This window comes from Lichenostomus cassidix, chromosome 1Aa (assembly GCF_008360975.1).
Source record: "Lichenostomus cassidix isolate B80296 chromosome 1Aa, HeHo_3.0, whole genome shotgun sequence".
NCBI lineage: Eukaryota > Metazoa > Chordata > Aves > Passeriformes > Meliphagidae > Lichenostomus > Lichenostomus cassidix.
Window position 1 is genome coordinate 49,291,459 of NC_139480.1, and position 16,720 is coordinate 49,308,178.

Genomic DNA, 16,720 nt, shown 5'->3' on the forward strand with positions numbered 1-16,720 from the left:
AAGAAAAAACCCATACAAAACCCTGAAGAGACCAGAAAGGGAAGTAAGACACAGCAGAATCCCAGCATAAAGACCTTGCTTCCCCCTCTCCTCTACTGCTTGCTGTGCCCAGCTCTGAGACACCTCACTTGTCTCCATCTCACACATGCCTCCTTCTACCTCTGGTAAGCCAATGCAGAGCACAATGTGCCTCTGCTTTTTATGATCAGGTCTTCTCCAAACCAGCTTAGGGATGGGAAGCAGCTCCCATGGCCATAAATCCCATGGGGTTGGGGATTGCTTGGGATGTGCCACCCTCAGTCTCCTCTGCCTGCAGATCCCAGCTCTTGTGTCACAGTGATCAGGCGGCTGGGGTGAGCCCCCTCCCCGCCACAGGGAGCCAGGCCTGCCCTCAGCTGCAGCAAAGGTGCACAAGGCACAGCTGAACCCCTCCCATGCCCCAGTGCAGAGCTCAGTGGTGATGGGCTGGGCTCCCATCTCCCCTGGACTCCCAGCCCATCACCCACCCTCCACGAGAGGACACTGAAGAGCTGAGAAAACCCCCACCCCACCAAGCTCTCCAGCCCAGCTAGGGAAAGGAAGTCTAAGTGCTGTTTCCTCTTCCCATTTGGCAGGAGGCTGCAGGGAGACTCAACCCCCACAGCGTGGCCTTCTCTGGCCACAGTTCCCAAAGCTTGCAATGATAGATAAAGCCCGTGGGAATGGTGTAGGCTTCCCCACTGCAGGGGTTCAGAATGACAGCTGAAGGGACTGGGAAGGCACAGAGTAAGCCCTTCCCAGCCCCTGAGGCCCCACCCTGGGGCCCACCTCCCACGAACAGCTCTGTAAGCAGCTAGGACAGAGATATGTGATGATCACTCCCCCTGACCACCCTGCAAGCAAGGGCAGCTGTCTACTCTCTGGTGCTGGAGAGATACTGAGGCTCTGCCCAGCCTTGTTCCACATCAGCTCCAGTGTGATCCCACCAGACATGGAATCACTGGGGCCCAGCTCCAAGGAGGGGCCAAGGGGGATAAGAGAGAGCACCATAGAGCACGAAGTAGCTGAAGGATTGGGATGTGCGGAAGGAACAGACAAGGAAAAGGATCTTGATTTGCTAGGCCTTGCCCTGGGCTGAGATTGTTAAAGCTCCCTGTCCTTGTTGCCCTATGCACCTAAAGCAGGAAAGCAGGGTTAGAAGAGAAGCTGGACAGAATGGGGAGGGAGTGTCATCTTCAGAAGAGCAGGGAAGGCAACTGTTCACACACATGAAGCTTTCCACTTAGTCCTGTGGGATGAACATCTCCTGGCATCTCTGCTCTCCTCCTTGAGGCACGCTCCCTCTGGCCCTTGCCTGGCCATCTGGAGAGCAGAGCGTGAGCAGCAGCCCCCACCCGCCCTCCCATTTCCTCAGGCTGCTCCAGCCCCATAGGCCTGGCTTCCTAAAAAATCTGCAGTGTAGTGCCTGCAACATATGGCCTTAGAGGTTTCCCCAGGATTCTGGTGGGGGAAACTGGTCCACGTCCCCAATTTCATTGTAGGTTTGCTCTCCCATGGTGAAGGTCAGTTTGTACCGTAGCCTCACTTTCTCCTGGAGATGGGATAAAAACGATAAACAGTCAGAAGCAGGGAAAGAAAGGCATGAGGCACAAACCATTCACATCTCAGATGCTACTGCGTAGAGGGAACAGGGACAAGGTAGTGAGGCTTTGCCTAAGCACCAAGACCAGCCTCTGCTCATGCGCCAGGGATGATGCTGTTACCTTCTGTGGGTTAGCGAGCAGCAGGACTTGGGTGATGGCACTGGGGTGGACGATGGGATTGAATGCTGGCAGCTCTGTGCCTGAGGGAGGCTGTAGCTTCACCTTCATTATCTAGGGAGGGAAGAGAGTGAGAGCAGTGACCACATTCCTGAGAGTGACTTAGCAGCCAGAAGCCCTGCTCCTGTACTTGCGAAGTTTCCACTGTCTAGTCAAAGAGAAAAACATTGTGCAAATGTGAAGGCAGCAGAACTTGCTCCCATACCCACAGAGCTCTCTGTACCCACCCTGCCTTTCCTGCAGTAGAATCAAGCTTTGGCTTAGTCTGGGGACCTCAGCCCCATCAGCTGTCTTACCTTGGGGACGGCAGACTGAAAGACAATATTGCGAATGGGCTGCGGAGCTGTGCTAAGCATGGAAATCACCACCACAAGCACATCAGGCCTCTCGGGCAGGGCATCCTTAGCAAAGTGGAAGAGGACACGGAAACCGTGCTGATCATACACTGTCACAGGGAGGATGCTGCCTGTGGGAAAGGCAGGGACAGGCAGCAGTCAGCAGACAGCAGGAGGCAATTGGCCCTACAGCACCTTTCCCCATCACCCTAACTCCATACAAGTGACAGAGACACCATTCCTCCTCAATCTCTACAAAATCCAACAAGCAAGAAATTTCCTCACATTCTTCCCTTCCAGGTGTGCAGGGTTTGTTCCCCCCATGCCTGCCCCCCTCTTTTCCCCCAACTCACTGGGTTTGATTGACTCCAGAGGCACAGTGATGTTGGCCAGCGAGATCTCCTGGGGCAGCGCAGTGGCAGGAGGCCGTGGTGGCACTGCAGTACTTCCAGCTGGTGTGGTGGCAGCTTTTGGAAGTGCAGCAGGGGCAGGCAGCTCTGAGGTCAGGGGCAGTGTGGGGTTAGGGGTAACACTCTGGAGCACAGGCAGAGCACTAGGATTGTGGGCTGTGGTGCCAGAGTTGCTCCTGTTCTGCAGATCCCTCAGGGTGAGCCGAGGGGGTGGCTGCTGCTTCTCCCTGTAGGGAGAGAGAGAGAGCAAGGAGTGGAACAGGGCACTGAAATGCAGTGTCCAGCACCCCAGGAATGGAAACAATGGGGAGAGATGTGAGACTGCACTACCAAGTGCTTACCATCGCACTTGTTGAGATTCTGGAGGCAAAGACTGCTGCAGCAGCGTCTTGCCCAGGAGGTCCAGGTCATCCAGGCCACTGCTGCTAGGAGATGGTTTGGGGGAGGATGCACCAGCATCTGCTTTGACTGGTGGTGTTGCCGTGAGAGGGGTGATACTGAGCTCATTGCTATCTGATGACTGTGAAAAGAGTGCACAGGAGAGCCCCCAAGCAGGGTTGCATATCAGCACCAACCATTACATGTGGCATGTTTCCCGACCTACATGTGTTGCTTTTACCACCCTCCTCACCCTCTGCCCTGGCTCCCAGCACATTACCTGGAAGCTGTTCCAGCCACTGCTGTCACCAGCCTGGACAGGATGTGGTGCTGGGTCATTCAGGCCTGCCAGGAGTAAAAGCAAACATGAAGCTTATCTACCAAGTGGGTAAGAGCATTAAATGTGGCCTAAAAAAAGACACAGAAGCAGCAAGGCAGAACCACCAAAATGGTCTCCATCTCTGTCCCCCATCCTTGCATGGGGGAGAGCCAGGAGAGTGATAATGTTTTTTTTTCTGTCCATGTCTTCATTTATAGTTTAGTTCTCATTGCAATTGGCAGAAAAATGAATACTACTAAGCTGACAAGTCTGACTGAGCATGTCTACTTGATGCTGTTGTACTCAAAAGCACTTGTCTTAGGAAACAGACACTCTGTTGTGCAAAGCAGGATTCTACAGCCTTCTAGGATTGGAACTTCACGCAGTTTCATCTGAACTGTTCTGGAAGTCCCATGCATCTGTTGTCAGCTCATTACTTCAACAGCAAGAAGCAAACATAAGGAGCTGGGGGTGACCCAACCTTGTGATCCCATCTGGGGATGGCCATTGCATCACTCTTGATTTACCTGCCAGGGCAGTTTTCCTGGAGAAAATCAGTGGGCACATCCCTACAGGCTCTCTCTGACTAGCCAGGAAAACACCATGGGACTGAAGTTCAGAATCATAGCAGGGTCTTTCCCTCCCTCTCCCTCCCACTAAATGAAGGACACCTCTGTCTTTCATTATTCACTTCTACCAGGGCTCTCTCTTATTGATGTTCCTGCCAAAGAAGAACCATCTATGCAGACTATCCAGAGTCAAATAATCAAGAGCTTTTGCTCTGGATTTCTCACCTAAAGACATGAGTTCATCATCCAGCAAGGAGACAGAGCCAGCTTGGTCAGGCACAGGGACTGCTGAGCCACCTGAAAGGGTGGGCAAGGCTGGGTAGGAAGGGCATGTTGCTGGAAGCTCCAGGCCAGACAGATCTAGAAGCGCTGAGGTGCTGCCTGCAAGAAAAAAGAAGCTGAGAGTCAGAAACCTTATCCAGACCTTATGCAGTGTGCTGAGGCCAGTTCCCATCCTTCCTCACACCCCCCTGCTCTCCCTTCCAGTTCCCTTTCTTCATGCAGCAGTTATATCCACAAGCCATTTCCTTATCTCACCAGCCCCACTCTGACCTCCCGCAGGTTTCCCCTTTCCACTTCTCTTAGTCTTCTCTTACACTGCAGAAAACCAGCAATAGGGTCCCTCTGCTTGACCTTGCTGTCCCCATTCCTCAAGTCTCCTCACCTCGAAGGGGACCAGCCACCGTCTCCCCATTGATTTCTTCTCCCCGTACAAGCTGCTTGTAGAGATTGATCACATGTGTCAGATTGTCATTGGCTTGCAGGATCTCCGCTGAAAGTAAGTGTGAAAATAGAGAAGAGAGTAACTTTCATACCCCAAGTCTGTCTATTTCTTCAAAGAAAAGCCCAAATTGCTGCCAACAAAACCACTGCAGAGAAAGTTTTCACCCTTGTTGCTGCAGACTGCACCAGGCTACATTGACACCTGCAGGGCAGTCTCAGCAGGAATGAGAAAGGCCAGGTATGTTTACCTAGAGCCTCATCATTGTCTTCTGTGTCGCTGGCGAGCCGGAAAAGCATGGGCCTCATGCGCTCACAGCGCTGATACAGCTCCTGGGAGAGACGAGAAAGAGTGATGAGGTGAGCATCCTGAGCAGCAGGATGCTTGGCTTGGGGTGTAAAACAAGCAGGAGAAAGAGGGGATAAGTATCACCCATCTCTGCTAAGGTCAGGGAGGATTCTGGGATGGCTTTTCCCCACCTTCATTAGGTCCTCATTGCTTTCCGTTGTCTCCCCCTTGCTGTAGTTTGTCACCATCTCTGTCAGCAGCTTCACGTTGTTGTTCACCTCCTCAATGGCATTCACCCTCTTGGAGATCTTCTCCATGCGCTTCTGGTCCTGGAGGGGAAGCACATGGGGAAGGAGGTCTTAACTTAGAGAGGAGGAAAGCCAGGCCAGCCAACCACCCTTGGATTAAGGTGCAACACCACTGTCCTTAAAACAGCTTCCACACCAGTGGAAAATTCCAGGCCATCTCTGGGCAGGAATATGCCAAACGGGGATGGAATTGCTGCAGATCTAGTGCTGCAGAAGGGCTTGTGCCCCAGAATGCACCCAGAGCCATTCCTCCAAGTAGCCAGGGGATGGCAGAACTCACACAAGGAGTCTTTTGCAGCTGCTGCAGCCAAATTTTGGGCAGAAGCTCCAAATATCTGCATGAGGTTGCAGAGCCACTCCTCCTCTGGTGCCAGCTATTGCCACCCAGAGCATGACCCCCCAGCTCCCCTCTTCCCCAGCCACACCTCCTGAACCATCTCCTTGATGAGCTTGTTGGCAGCCCGCAGATCCTCAGGATGGGAACTTTTCAGGAGGCGAGCCAGCGTCTGCAAAAGAGAAGGTACCCCTGAGCCCAAGCTGAGCGATGGCAGCCAGAGTCACTCCTGCAACACTAGAGCCAGTAGTTCCCCCTGTCCCAAATCTGTATCTGCCAGAGGCAGTGCACAAATCCAACTGTTCAGAAAGCCCAGCCACAGGAGCTTGTGGGCTATCAGAAACCAGGGAAAGAAGTACAACTGGCCTTCCTTTTCCCATTGTGGCTCTGGTTATGCAAGCTAGGTCTTTCCCTGAAGATCCCCTGCATTCAAAACCTGCTCCTGCCTGCCCATTACCTACCATGGAGAGTCTGGAGTGCAGCAGCACTGAGCCAGAAAGAAAGCCTGGTTTATGCAAGAATTGCCATGGAAATTGTAATTGTAATTGTCCGATTGTAATGGACTCCTACTCGGACATCTTCACATGCCTCTTTGCAGGTGTAGTTGGTGAAGAAAGAGGGAGAGCTCCCACTTCCTCTCCATAGTCAGTGAACAGTCAAGTCCCACTGCCCTCCTACAAATCCTCATTTGCACACTCTGACCCCTGGAGGCAAACTATATCCCTTGCAGCAAACTGGCATCACACTTCTGCAGAACTAGACCCAGAGGAGCCCAGTGCTTACTTAAATGTATCAGCACTGATAATGCAGAGGTTTGCATGAGTGCTGACACAACTCTGATGGAAAGACAACACAGGATGGGTCCAGGTGGGTATAAGTGGTTGGGCAATAAGCAGATTGCAGTGCTAGGAGTGGGGAAGAGATAACAGCAGCAGCATCTAGGGCTGGGATTTAAACCTCATGACCAGATAACCCGTAAGTCTAGAGAGCTCACAGCAGCAAACTTCCCAGAACCTGCTTGGGCCTATGTCAGTACCTCACCCTTTGCACCATCCTGCAGCTAAGTGCTCCAAAGGTCAAATAGACCCACATTTGTTTCCTTTGTCATGATTTTGGAGCAGGCCTTCAGTATTCCTGTAATGCATTTTCTGAAGGACAGCATGTGGAGCAGGTGAATCTCTGCATCAGGGGGACATAAGTTACTGGAGCAGAAAGATGATGCCTACTGTCCCTCTCCTTGCACAGAGCCCTTACCTTGGATTTTTCTTCATCATCAAAGATGATGTTCTTGGGTCGAGGAGGAGGCGGTGGAAAAGGAGCATCATCGGGCAGTTTTGGGTCACACTTCACAATCCCTGCAGTAGAAACCAAAGGAGAGATCAGGAGGACTCACCCACTCAGGGATGGCACTGCCACCCAGGTCTTTTTTCCTTAATGGCCCATCAAATTCAGCTTGGACTCAGGGTGTGTGGGTTAGCGCCTGGTACCCAAGATCCTGGACTGTGTTTCCATTCCCCACAAATATCCTCTCCTAGAAAATTCCAGCATCTATGGCCAAAGCACTTGCAGCCCTTCAGCTCCAGACCTTTGCAGTGCCCCATCTCCCATGTGAGCAAGTAGATGTGCCCTCCAACCCAGCAACTCATCACCAGCAACTCCCTCTACTCAGCCAGGAGCCCTGAGGCACCTGCTCCTTCTCCTGACCCTGGCGCTCAGTCAGACTGATGGATGCCCTGGGTCTGGGCACAGGGAAGGGAGAGCTTGTTTCAGATCCTGCCCAGACAAAAAATGAGGGAAGACAAACCACCTGTCCACCTTCCCCTTCCAGACCACTGCCTCTCACCTTGTTTCTTCAGCATCTGGTAGGCTTCCGAGATCTTCACCTCATGAGGCAGCCCTAATGTCCAGCTGTACATCAGCTCCAGGATCTTTGACTTCACTTTTTCTGATGTCCGGCTGCCAAGATACTAGAGGAAGAGAAAAGATATGGCTTGAAGCTGATCTGAGCCGTTGCAAGTCTGGTCAGTTCCTCTCCTTGCCCTCCCAGGAGAAGTGAGACCGTTCCCAACGGCACAGGGAGGAAAGAGGAAGCAAGCAGGAAAGCTCATGATGGCCTTGCAACACATGCCATGCTGTGTCTGGTTTCCACCACAGGAAAAACAAGAGGTGTGAGAAATGCTGCAGCAGCAGCTCCTCAGTGACACACAAGGACAGGTGGGAAGGCTCAGGCAGGTCTCCTGTCACCTTATGAAGGCAAGGGTCCCGTGAAAAGAAGCTGCTCTGCAAGGCAACCCTTTAGGAATGAGGAGACAGCAGGGCTAGGAGAGGGATGTGGGCAATGGTCTCTGAGGCAGGGCCCAGAGCAAGGTGAGCAAGGTGAGCCCCAGATGACCAGCACCCAGCAGGTGCCATGCAGTCATCTTTCAGCCTTCTCACACAGGTCTGCTGGGAGCACTAGTGGTAGAAACAGTGCATGTGCCACCAGAGGGAAGTGGCTTAAGGCAGGGCACATACTCTGGGGTGCCGAGCAAGAGGACTTTAGGATGCTGCTGTCACTGTCCCTGGCTATTCATCATCACAGATCACAAGCTGTGACTGGCAGACAAAGATTTTCCTTAGTCATATTTAGCCTGTGTTCCCTTAACTCTACACTTGCTGGTGTTCACTGCCTTGACTGAACAGGGGAGCCTACATAGCTTGTTCTGCTGCAGGAACAGCAGCATCAGCAGAGGAGCAGGTAATGACTTGGTCCTTCAGATGGACTCACCAGAACATCACTGACCAAGCCTGGGCTTGCCCTCCAAGAGTGTCTCAATCAGGTTGGGACACCCCAGAGAGACATGGCCATGACAAAGCTGGCGGAGGTTCCTGAGCACATGCAGCACAGACAGAGCCCAACCGGGATGCAGGGAAGGTGACTCCAGGCATGCACATGAACTCAGCAGTCTAACAAGTGCTGGCTGCATCATGTCAAGCTCACCCTCAAAACTCACCTACCCACCAGAAAACTCACTGGGAAACAAGGACTAGATCTTCTACTAACACTGCCTTCTTTGCCCCACATCGCAGTGGGTGTCTGACCTTTCTGCTCAGCCACCACTTTTTCCCAAAGCCCTCCTGCCACCAGGCACCAGTACCTTCCAGCACGATGCCATGAGACCCACCTTGGGGGACACCACCTTGATGAGTTCATTGAGGAAGCGGAACTTGCCCACCTCATCGTGGAAGCGTTTGCCACAGCTCTTCATGCAGGACTCCAGCACCTGGGGAGAGGGGCCAGGTGAGTCCCAGCATGATCAGGAGCCAGCTCCCTCCTGCTTCCCCCTCACCTGGTTAAGAGCCTGTGGCTATTGTCACAGCTGCACAGAGGGACATCCCCTTTTCCCTCCCAAGTGCTCAAGCACCCTCCCACAGGGAAGCAAGATTCTTGTCTTTGGGGCCAGTTCTTGCAGAGATGCCTCAACAGCCCACAGAAAGGGATACCCTTAGAGAGGTCACAAGCACCAGGGTTTCAAAGTGTGGATCCACAATAGGATTAAGAATCATGGAATCCTTTAGGTTGGAAAATACCATCAAGATCATAGAGTCCAGCCATTAACCCAGCACTGCCAAGGCCACCACAACAAAAGCCAAAAAGCTTCCTATCAACTTCAACAGGCTATGATCCTTCTAGGAACAAAACCTTTCCAAGTAACCACTCCTGACTTGTGGAACCACCTTCAGTCTGTCTCCCACCCAAGGGCCCAGGTGCTCCAGGGCTTTCTCAAAGGGAATTCAAAGCTTCCCATGCTTCTCCAGTCAAGCTGGAGCATCTCCACGCCCTGCCCCTCCATCTAGTTCTACCAGCCTGCAGGTGCCCTTACCGTGAGGGCCTGGATAGCTTCCCATTCCTGTGGAGACTGGATCTTGTGGGCAAGAAGTCTGGTGGCAAGTGGAGGACTGGAAGGAGGGAGGGGAAAAGAAAAGCTCACTGGTTATTAACAAAAAGCCTGGTATTTGTATTTCTGTCTGGGAATCCAGGGTTGAAAAGCATGTTGCAAGTTGAAGATGCTGATAAGGCACCAAGACACCTCAAAAACCCTGAGGGAATTTGTGGACCAGGACCCCCCACCTACCCCCACCTTGAAGGCCTTCATGCCTATTCAGCTCTTGGGACAATCCCACTGTATTTTACTGGGTGGGAAATCATAACCAGGCCTGTGACCTGGAGAAGCCTGAGGAAAGGACAAAGCACTTACCCCTCTAGCTCCTTATTGAGCTGCTCACAGAACGCATTGATACCATCCCAGTCCAGGTCCTTGTTCAGGGGGTTTGTGGCTTTGTCTGCGGGTGGGAGGAGGGGACGGTGAGAAAAAACCCAAAAACCAACAGGCTTGTCCTGTGAAGGGACAACGCTGATCCGATTCCCTCCCTGCTAACTCCAGCGTGTACAGTGGCAGGGGATGGCGTGGGGAGAGAAACACACGCGTGTCCACTCGCCCCCTCCCTTGGCAGCCCTGTGCACAAACTCTCACCCCTCCTCCCTGCTGACCCCCCGTACCTCTGTCCCCGGCTCGGCCCTTGCTCTCTCCCGCAGACCCCAGGCGAGCTCGCAGCCACGTGCGACCCCCAACCCTTCTCCCTCACACCGCCGCGCCCCCCCGCGCCCGCGCCCTCCCCGCCCCATTGGGAGCGGAGCGGCGCTCGCAGCCGCACTCACTGATGCGCGCCTCCAGCGTCTCGGGCTCCATGTCGGCAGCCCGCGGCTCCTCACCGGGGCAGCGCCGCTCCGCCGCCGCCCTCCCGCCGGGCCCGGCGCGGCCGCGCCATGGAGAGTCCCGAGCCCTCTGGACACAGAGACCCGGAAGTCGGCCGTGCAGAGCGCCGCTCCGCCGCCAGCGCGCCCCCTGCTGGCGCACAGCCCCGCTCCACCATGAGCTCCCCGCGCAGCGTCAGGGAAAGGCGCGGGATGCGGAAGGAAACGGAAGGCCCTCCCGGAGAAGGACACGGAGGGCAAGTTGCGCGGGGCGGGGCAGAGCGCCGGAAAGCAGCGGCCGCACGGAAAGCGGCCGAGCCGGCCCTTCCCGGAAGAGCCCGCGTACTGGCAGGTGAAGCCACCTCCGGTGCGGAGAACGGGCACTTCCGGCTGGCGGCGAGCGGCGTGTCCTTTAAAAGGACACGGGCCCGCCGGGTGCGGCGCAGGCGCACTGTGCGCCGCCTGGGCTAACAGGGGAGCCGGGGTGGCGTGCCGGCCAGTCATAAATATAAATACAAACGGCACTAAGTGCACTTCCCTGCTCTCATCTTCAAACAGCAGCTGCTCCGCTGGCAGCGCCCGGCTTGGCCCTTCTGCCTGGCTGAGCCGCGTGTGGGGCTGGGGGGGTGGTTGGTGAAGCTCTGGAAAGCGCTGGAGCGTTCCAGCAAAACAAGCCGCGTTTGTCCTTGCTCTCCGTGTGCCTCCGCTAATCTAGGCCAGCGCAACTGTGTCACCTCACACCGCCTGTCTTCTCCGTGCTCCAGGGGTCCTGGCAGGAGCGGCGCGGCTTGTCTCCGCCTCGCCGCTTTTGTTTTTTGCTTTCCTGTTTCTCCGAGCAGCAGTTTGCTCGGGGAGCTCTGGGAGCCCCGCCTGTCTGAGGGGTGCCCGCTGAGGGTGACAGCGGCAGGGTTTGGGGCTGGCCCTGCCGCAGAGCCTCGGCGATAAGAGCACAATGCAGCCCGTTCGGCATTCCAGCCTGCGATGTGGAGGCAGGCGGCTGAGCCGGGGCGCTCCCGTGCTGGGTTACTCATTTACAGTGCTAATTCCGTGCCTGACGGGGGAACTGCCCTGTTGTCACACCTAATGGCTTTTCCTTATGGATGGCTATTGTTTTGGTGAGGGCTTTTTGGTCGTTAAAAAGTACGTTTTGGCGCCTGAATGTAGTTCTTTTTTTAACTGTTACTGCCTTGCATCACAAAGCCTTTTTAAAGTGCCTTTCATAGAAAATTGCAACATCCTTCCCTTTGCTGTGTTCAGGCACGTTTTACACAGGTTATTTTAATCCTGTGAGTCAGCCCTGCCTGTCACTACCCCTTTGATTTTTCTGAGAATCCTGAAGTCATCCCTAGGAGCCCTCCAGGTCATGTACGATCTCTATAGAAGGCACGCATCGCTCCATCCCCCACAGCGATGCCTCTGAATGAGAGGTTTTGCAGGCTGGTGTTTTACACAGCCGCCTTTTGCTCAGGTTTCGGTCTGTCTGAGTCTCAAGCTTGTTTGTTTTCCTTTCTTTGGCAACACCCAGTGGTTAGCAAGTCCAGGATGAATGGAAGGCTGCACCTCTTTTCGGCTGGTTGCAAACAATGGCGAGTGAACTCGTGCATAACTGTCCTGTCAGCAGCGACCTTGCTTTTATTTCTCAGATTTAGGAGCCTCTTTCCCCTTTGGGTACATCTGCTTTCCATATAACAAGGTCTCTAAGTGCAGCCAATGGAAAAAGAGATCACAATCTGAATTTTTGCTCCCTGTAAGAGCGGCTAGATGATGTGTGAGGAACAACCTTTCTCCCCTCGATTTATTTTTACCGACAGCTGGAATTTTAAACTAGGTTTGGACGGAGTGAGGCGCTCCAAGTTGTAATTAACACCGCTCCGGAGGGAAAGTACTGGAGCTATAATTAGCTTGTAGCTAGCTGCGGAGGAAAGTGATGGCGTGCAAGCCAGAGGCCTGGATGAGCACAGCTGATGGGGGCAGAGTGTGGCTCTGTGCTCGGCAGAGGGATGCAGTCCCAGGCTGTCAGGCTGAAGCAGCAGCCCGCAGAGGGCACCAGCAGGCAGGGCAGCGCCTGCCTGAGCAGCCTGGCCTCACCAAACTCTCCTGCTGCCTGTGCGCTCGACATGAATCCCAAACAGGCCAAGTCCTGCTCCATGGGGAAAGAAAGGTGGCTTCACAGGAGTGGTGGGTCCGCCTAGGAGAGGGGTTTTCCACCCACCAGGTCGTCTTCAGCCGGCCAGAACCACCCTGTCACCCCATCTCTGTCCCAGCGTTTGTTTGCCGCGTGTGTTTATGTGAAGCCTGCGATGTTTTTCAGATGTGCTTGTGTGTGCTTCCTGCCGGGTCATCAGCTCTGGCCCATGACGTGAGCTTCCCTTTCCCCATCACATTCCTCTTTCTTTGGCAAGGTGTTCTGCCAGAGACCTTTCACTTTCCTGAAGCTTGGTACTGTAGTCTTTTGTTCCTTTTTTTTGGTTTTTTTTTTTTTTTTGGGGTTTTTTTTTTGTTTGTTTGTTTGTTTTTTGTTTGTTTTTTTTTTGTTTTCCTGCTCTGGCTGACTCCAGCAGCCAGTTCCTGGGGGGTTGGCTGAGTTTTTTCTCTGCTACTTTCTCTTGGAATACGCTGGCAGCACCTCTCCTGACTGCACCTCAAACCATGCACCTCTTTACACAATCCTCTGGATTTGCAGCCCTGCTATTCCCTGACCTTGGCTAATCTCCTTCCTTTTGCAACACTTTTATGCACCTTTCCCAGCAGAAGGTTGCAATTAGAGAGGCAAGTATAGAGTTGCATACTTCTCTAGAGGGAGAGCAGGTTTGAGCTCCTTTAATCTAATAGGAAATGTCTCCTTCCCTTTCATATGCAGCACTTTCTTGTATGCAATCATCCACCAGGATTGCTCCCTTCCATTTCTTCCAGCAGTTTCCCTTTCAGCTGTAGGAAGACCTGTCCCCGGTGATCAAAGGCATCCTTCTACAACTGCAGGAGCAGAATGAGGAAACAGGATGCTGGATAAGTGATCAGAAAACCTGCTGGCTAGATTTCTGCAATTAAGCATGTCTTGAAGCAAGACTCAGGGAAATACTCAGCTGTGGTCACTGCCTCAGTTGCCCTGGTTGTTAGCATGGGGGTATAATTTCATTTTCTTCCTTTGGGGAATTGCCTTGACCTCTGTATACCATTTTTCCTTTCCACATTGGTTCTGTCATTAGAGCAACTGGCTCAGTGAGACAAGTAAGAGAAGCAAATACCAGCATTAGAGGTGACCTGTGCAGCTCCCTTTTTCCTTGTGTTCAAGCCTTCCTTCCAAACTCGAGGGGTAGCTTGATCCCTTGACCAAGTGGGCAGCAGTGCACTTCTGGACAGTGTGGGGAGCAAAAGTGTCTCCTTACTCCCTGGGGAAGGCTCAAATGGGTTTGCTGTTGCTGATAGCTTCTTCCTAAGGAAGTCTAGGGCATTCAGGGTGTGCTCTGAGAATATGGGAATGCAGGGTGTGCTCTGAGAATATGGGAACGCAGGGTGTGCTCTGAGAATATGAGGAACAGTATCTGCAGCAGGCAAAGATGAAATAAAACCGATGGGATGGAAACCTTCGTTGTAGCTGTGGCTCAGGGGCTGGGAGGTTTTGTAGCTGGTGAGCTGGAACCTGAACAGGAAGACCTGCCAGGTTAGAGAGAGCTGCTTAAATTTATGGGCCTGAAATGAGTACTGAGGGCCCTGGGCCCGCAAGGGGGAGCCTCGATGGAGTCATTCACAGCACCACTGTTGAGATCAGCTCCAGACTGCAACAGATCCGCGACTGATAGTGTGCACTCAGTGCTCAGGAGTCGGCAGAGGCACTGGAAAAGGTGACCAGATTCACCCATTCTTGCTTTACCCCTCGCTTTCTGTGTTGTCGCTGGCAGATGGAAAGGGCATCATTAGAAAGCACAAGTATTGGGGGAAAAAAGTAGTTCAAGAGCCTGGATTTTGCTGAGATACAGTTTGGCTCTAAGGAACAGCAGGAGGGAGGAGAAAAACCCTATTGCAAAGGCATTTTTCACAGGCACCCAAGCGTGATGTGAGCAGAAATCGGCAACATGAAACTAGGCATCCTGAAGCAAATCGGGGAGCCCAGCTGCAGCAAATCCCCAAGCCTGGATGATGAACACATCCCCGCATTGCGGCGACAAGAAAGTGTGACTTAGCGAAGCGTTTGCTGGGGATGTTTAATGTAGCAGCCGCCCGGGGAGCTCAGAGATGCAGCTTCTCTTTTCCAGCGCAGCTCAGGGAGGAAGCATTCCCGCTGCAGAGTGCCCCAGTGCCAAAAGCACGTGTACTCAGCTGTGCAGCTGGCTCAAGTGTGGCATGATGAGCTTGAATAGATGGGTTTTGGCCCGGGCTTGAAAATCCCCCATTGCCAGCAATCCTGTTTTGGCTGCAGCTGCCTCAGGTTCCCTAGGAAACTCCAGTGCTGGCTTAAGTCCGGGCTATGGAACGGCGGGAGGAGGCAGTCCAGCGGCGCTCTCCCTCCAGCCTCGCTGCTCAGTCTCTGCCACTTGGCACTACAGCCTGCTTCTGCTGATGGTGAGAGCAGCAGGGCAGAGCGATCCCAGTGCTGGGGCATGGTGGACATGGAGCTAGGGATAAAAAGAGAACTGTGACCCAGGAGAAGGAGGAGGGTGACGCTGAGTCTACATACGCAGATTTTCCGAAGGTGGACCTGGCTTTTTGTACGGTCCTTTCTAGTCCCTCTGGCTTCATCTAGCTTAGTAATTGCAACAGGAGCATTGGGCCTGAGCATTGCCTCAAGGATGATGGCTCGTGCCATGCAGTTGTTAGCAATGCCCCCCACCTGGGTTTTGAGCAGTGCCCAGGCATGGCTGGGGAACAGGGTGGGCTGGGGAATATTCCCAACGAGCCTTGTTGCCATGCTTTTAACCCCACAGATAGGAGCTATGTTCTGCTCCTTGCTCTTAGGCCCAAGAGCAAAACAGCTATACCCTGTAAACCTAAGTCCCTCAGAAGGCAGGCTTTGAAGTGCAGTCATCTGCAGCCTGTATATTTATCCCCTAATTTTCCAGCGTTTCCCTGTTCAGAGATGGGGAATGTCATGCAACAGGTCGTAGGTGAGTGTGTGGGATGGGAGTGTGTGAGCCAGACAGAAACTGGGAAGTGCTCTGTCTGCTGGGTACGGCTGAACTGTGGGTTGTGACTCAGCGTCCAATACTCCATGCTATGGATCATTGGCTGCATTTGACCTTCTGCCATGTGGGGTGGGTGAGATACTAGGAGAAAATGTTGCCTAAGCAAATGAGGTCAGGGTGGGTGCCTGCTCCTGGATGAAGGGATCAGATAGGCCAGGGCACACAAACACATTGAATTTGCCCCTCTGGCTCTCCTGCCTGGGGCCAGCAGAACAAGGAGCTCATGGAACACGTTTCCTGCAGGACCTTCCCATGCACACACATATGTGTCCTATTTCTCCTGCCACCCCAAGCTACATCAGGTTTGGGAACTCAGCCAGGGAGCAGAACAGGGGCAGAGCTCATGTATCCCCCGTTTAATGTGCTGCTGACAGATGTGTCCCCCAGCCAGGAGAAGGATCAGGTGCACTTGGCCAGCCTCTGCCTTGTTTCCACCTGGAGGGGCTGTATCCAAGCAGCTTGCTGTTCCCCTAAGCCCCGTGGGCTTTTCAAAGGCAGTGTCCATGTGTGCTGCAGTTTGATGGGGTTAAAAGCTGTGGTGTTGCAGCATGGTTCAAGAGTGGGCTATGAGACTTCTTTCCACTGCCTACTGTGCTTCTGCTAGTGTCCATACCTAGTGTGAGGCACTCCACTCATCCTGAGCCAGGTCTCAGGGAAGCCGTGTGTTTAACCGAGCTGTTCAGGAAAGATTCCCACCCCTTTCCTAATGAGGCTGAGTGAATAATAGAGATGTTCCTCAGGGATGGTGTTGTAAGCAGTGCTACGTGCATGTTCAGGACCAGAGAGCAGGTCTCCACTAGCTTTTCCCTGCTGTTGTGCAGCAGAAGTGGATGTGTGTCCCATCTTGACAGAAGAGATAAGCTATCTGCGTGCAGATGGGAACTTGCCTGGCAGTTGCAGCCACCTGTTGTCCTCACATTGTCCTTATCAGATCTCCTGGCTTGGGAAGTCTGTTTGAGTCTGTTTGTTGGCAACTGTGTTTAAGGCTATTCAGGCTGCGATATGATAAGATTAGTCTGGGATGAGTCGCATTGAAAGCATTTAGTTTCGAATACTCTTTTCCCCTCTTTGAAGCAAGCATCGTCCATCCAGGAATCTGACTGCAATTAAAGCCTGGTGTTTGTTTTGCTGCTGGGGGCTCTCCGGGGTAAGGACCAGCACAAAGAAACCTGGGGGCAGCTAGAGAGACCCAGCCACGTTCTGGCTGCTGCATGTTGCTGGTGGTGAGGAAAAAAGGACAGCAGGAAAAGGCACAAACTGGAAGGAAGGAAAAGAGAGCCAGAGAGAACAAAGAGCTTGGCATGACTGCTGAGAATGCAAAATAAACATCCACTGTGCTCCAGT

General features: G+C 53.3%; 1 protein-coding gene across 1 annotated transcript; it reads right to left on the minus strand.

Moving 5' to 3' along the window:
* Positions 1–121: 121 nt before the first annotated feature.
* GGA1 (golgi associated, gamma adaptin ear containing, ARF binding protein 1) lies at positions 122–10,503 on the minus strand. The gene is made up of 17 exons (XM_085048812.1): positions 10,161–10,503; positions 9,700–9,784; positions 9,325–9,400; positions 8,626–8,724; positions 7,305–7,428; positions 6,716–6,816; positions 5,553–5,633; positions 5,011–5,148; positions 4,782–4,863; positions 4,475–4,582; positions 4,036–4,191; positions 3,203–3,267; positions 2,886–3,064; positions 2,488–2,771; positions 2,096–2,265; positions 1,743–1,853; positions 122–1,570 (listed from the first exon to the last, which is right to left on the minus strand). Exons 1-17 carry the CDS (start codon positions 10,189–10,191, stop codon positions 1,460–1,462), a joined length of 2,001 nt encoding a protein of 666 aa, XP_084904938.1. The 5' UTR covers positions 10,192–10,503; the 3' UTR covers positions 122–1,459.
* Positions 10,504–16,720: the final 6,217 nt, after the last annotated feature.